This window comes from Pteropus alecto, unplaced genomic scaffold, assembly GCF_000325575.1.
Source record: "Pteropus alecto unplaced genomic scaffold, ASM32557v1 scaffold205, whole genome shotgun sequence".
NCBI lineage: Eukaryota > Metazoa > Chordata > Mammalia > Chiroptera > Pteropodidae > Pteropus > Pteropus alecto.
In genome coordinates, this window is record NW_006436672.1 from 236,795 (window position 1) to 238,929 (window position 2,135).

The following is a 2,135-nucleotide window of genomic DNA, read 5'->3' on the forward strand; positions in this document are numbered from 1 at the left end:
AGAAGCATCGACCCGACGTGGAAGGCATTGCCACCAGTCACTTCCTGTCTACGGCAGAGCTTCTGAGGGCCATCTGGGACTGCCTTTGGCTACGGAGCCACCACACTCCACAGCCAGCGTGGGGGACGTGAGCATATTTCACACGGTTTTAATAGAGGCTCAGGAGGCACAAAGTGGAGCCCATAAACTATTGCTTTCACACTCACCCCCACCCCGCTCCTGGCCACGTGCTGCCCCAGCCGAGACAACTCATGGGGGCACTTTCGATAGACAGAAAGTGCTCACAGGCAGAGGGGCACACAGGGAGGGGAAGAAATGTACCACAAGGCTGTATTGGAAGTAATTAGCTAACAACACCACCGAACCTAGAAGCAGGCTCGGGCTCTTTCTGACCACCGTGCCCAGGAAGCTGCCACTAAACCAGCTGGAATGGCAAGGAGAGGAATCCTATCTGTCGTTCTAGGAATGGGCAGTAGAGCATCTTGGGATTCAGAGGGTCGGGGTTCAAGTCAGACTTCACCCTTTATCACTTGCATGACCTCTGGTAAGGCATTCCATCTCTGCCTCAGCTCCCCCACAGGGAGAATGGGAATAATGACACCAGCCCCTGGGTATTATGCAGATTCGATGAGATTGCAAATAGACAGTGCTGGTCGGAATTACCGCATTTAGTTAGCATAATTAAACGGAGCCCATTATTATATCGCCATTGTTATTTTTTACTTAAATGTTGAGATATACAACTTTTAGAATTTATAAGTTTAGAGTATAAGAAACGAGATACAGTCTATGAACCCTTTGTATATTTAAATGCTTTTTCATTTGTCCAGAAAATTCAGAATTTTATATGTTATCTAGTGAATTATCAATGAGGATGACCTGGTCTAATTCAGGTACATTTTACATATGAAGTTTTAAGCTCAATGCAGTATGGTAATTTTCCTGAATAAAAGAAGCATCTTTTGTATCATGTCTTTAACTGGGCACAGAACATGATTATCTCATATTTCTAACACCTACATATCATTCACTTTTTCAAGCATCTAGTTGGTCAACGGTATCGCACAGTCTTAGGCCCCACAAAGAAAACTGCATTCTATGCACTCTGAATGATGCTATGAAAAATAATATCACTGACATATTCCCCCGATATTACAAGCTATAATAACAACAACAATAACAGTGTACGTACATTTCATCGATCAACACTAAGTTACGTTACCTGTTAAAAAATGCCATCACGGTCTCATATGCCGGCATCGTCTGAACTCTGTGGTTCAGTTGCAAGTAGACCCACAAAAGCAGTGTTTTCAGGAGGTGAAACTCACTAAAAGTAAACAGCCTGGTCAAAAGCAAAGATTGAGAGGACGTTTTAGAAACAGTAAAAACCGCATCGTTGATAATAAAACGAACAGTTAAAAGCGAGATTAGGAAAGAGACGACACCACCCCTGAGTCTGCCGGTAGCCGCACACACGGAGCGATGTCACACGCCATGCTGGAAGTCACTCAGCTGGTGAAAGGCAGAGCTGGGGTTTGAACCTCGGGGCCTCATGCGGAAGCCCGTGCTTTTCACGCACCTGCCGCGCTGCCGAAAAACAAGAAAGACAACGGGAAAACGACTGCCATCGCTTAAGGCGCCAGGCCTTCCCCAGACGTTTCCGGCCATTTTTACTTTATTCCATACCACAATCCTGCGAAGCTGGGATGGATATTCCTCACTTTTAGAGATGTGGACATTGAGGCGGATCCCCCGTGTACCTAAAACTCATACTTTGTCCATCGTGGTTTTCCATGTTTTTATTTTGAAATGTTGTACTAAAACATACCTATTCTCGATGGCTGAGGTTTTTTGGTGCCCCCTTTACTTCTGCACCTGGGCTGAGTGGCTCTCTTGTCATTTGCAGTCCCAGCCCTGACCGAGCGCTGAAACATGAATAACTTATCCGAAGTCACACGATTCTGGGGTCAGACCTGGGCAGGGGTGGGTTTTGCCCCAGACTGTCTGTGAACTCTCCCTCAGGAGGCTGAGAGGTCCTGCGGCCGCCAAGACATCCATGAAACAGTGATGAAGACGGCTGTTCGGAGGACAGTGGTGAAGGCTGCTCGAGGCGACACACTGCATGAGCCTCTCAT

The 2,135-nt window shown here is 46.6% G+C and overlaps 1 protein-coding gene across 1 annotated transcript in view; it reads right to left on the minus strand.

Moving 5' to 3' along the window:
* The window catches only part of BTBD16 (BTB domain containing 16), a 35,983-nt gene that overhangs the window by 14,389 nt on the left and 19,459 nt on the right, over positions 1 to 2,135 (minus strand). Inside the window, exon 9 of the mRNA XM_015590629.1 lies at positions 1,223 to 1,342. Within this exon, the coding sequence (XP_015446115.1) occupies positions 1,223 to 1,342 (120 nt within the window). The remainder of the gene's footprint in view (positions 1 to 1,222; positions 1,343 to 2,135) is intronic.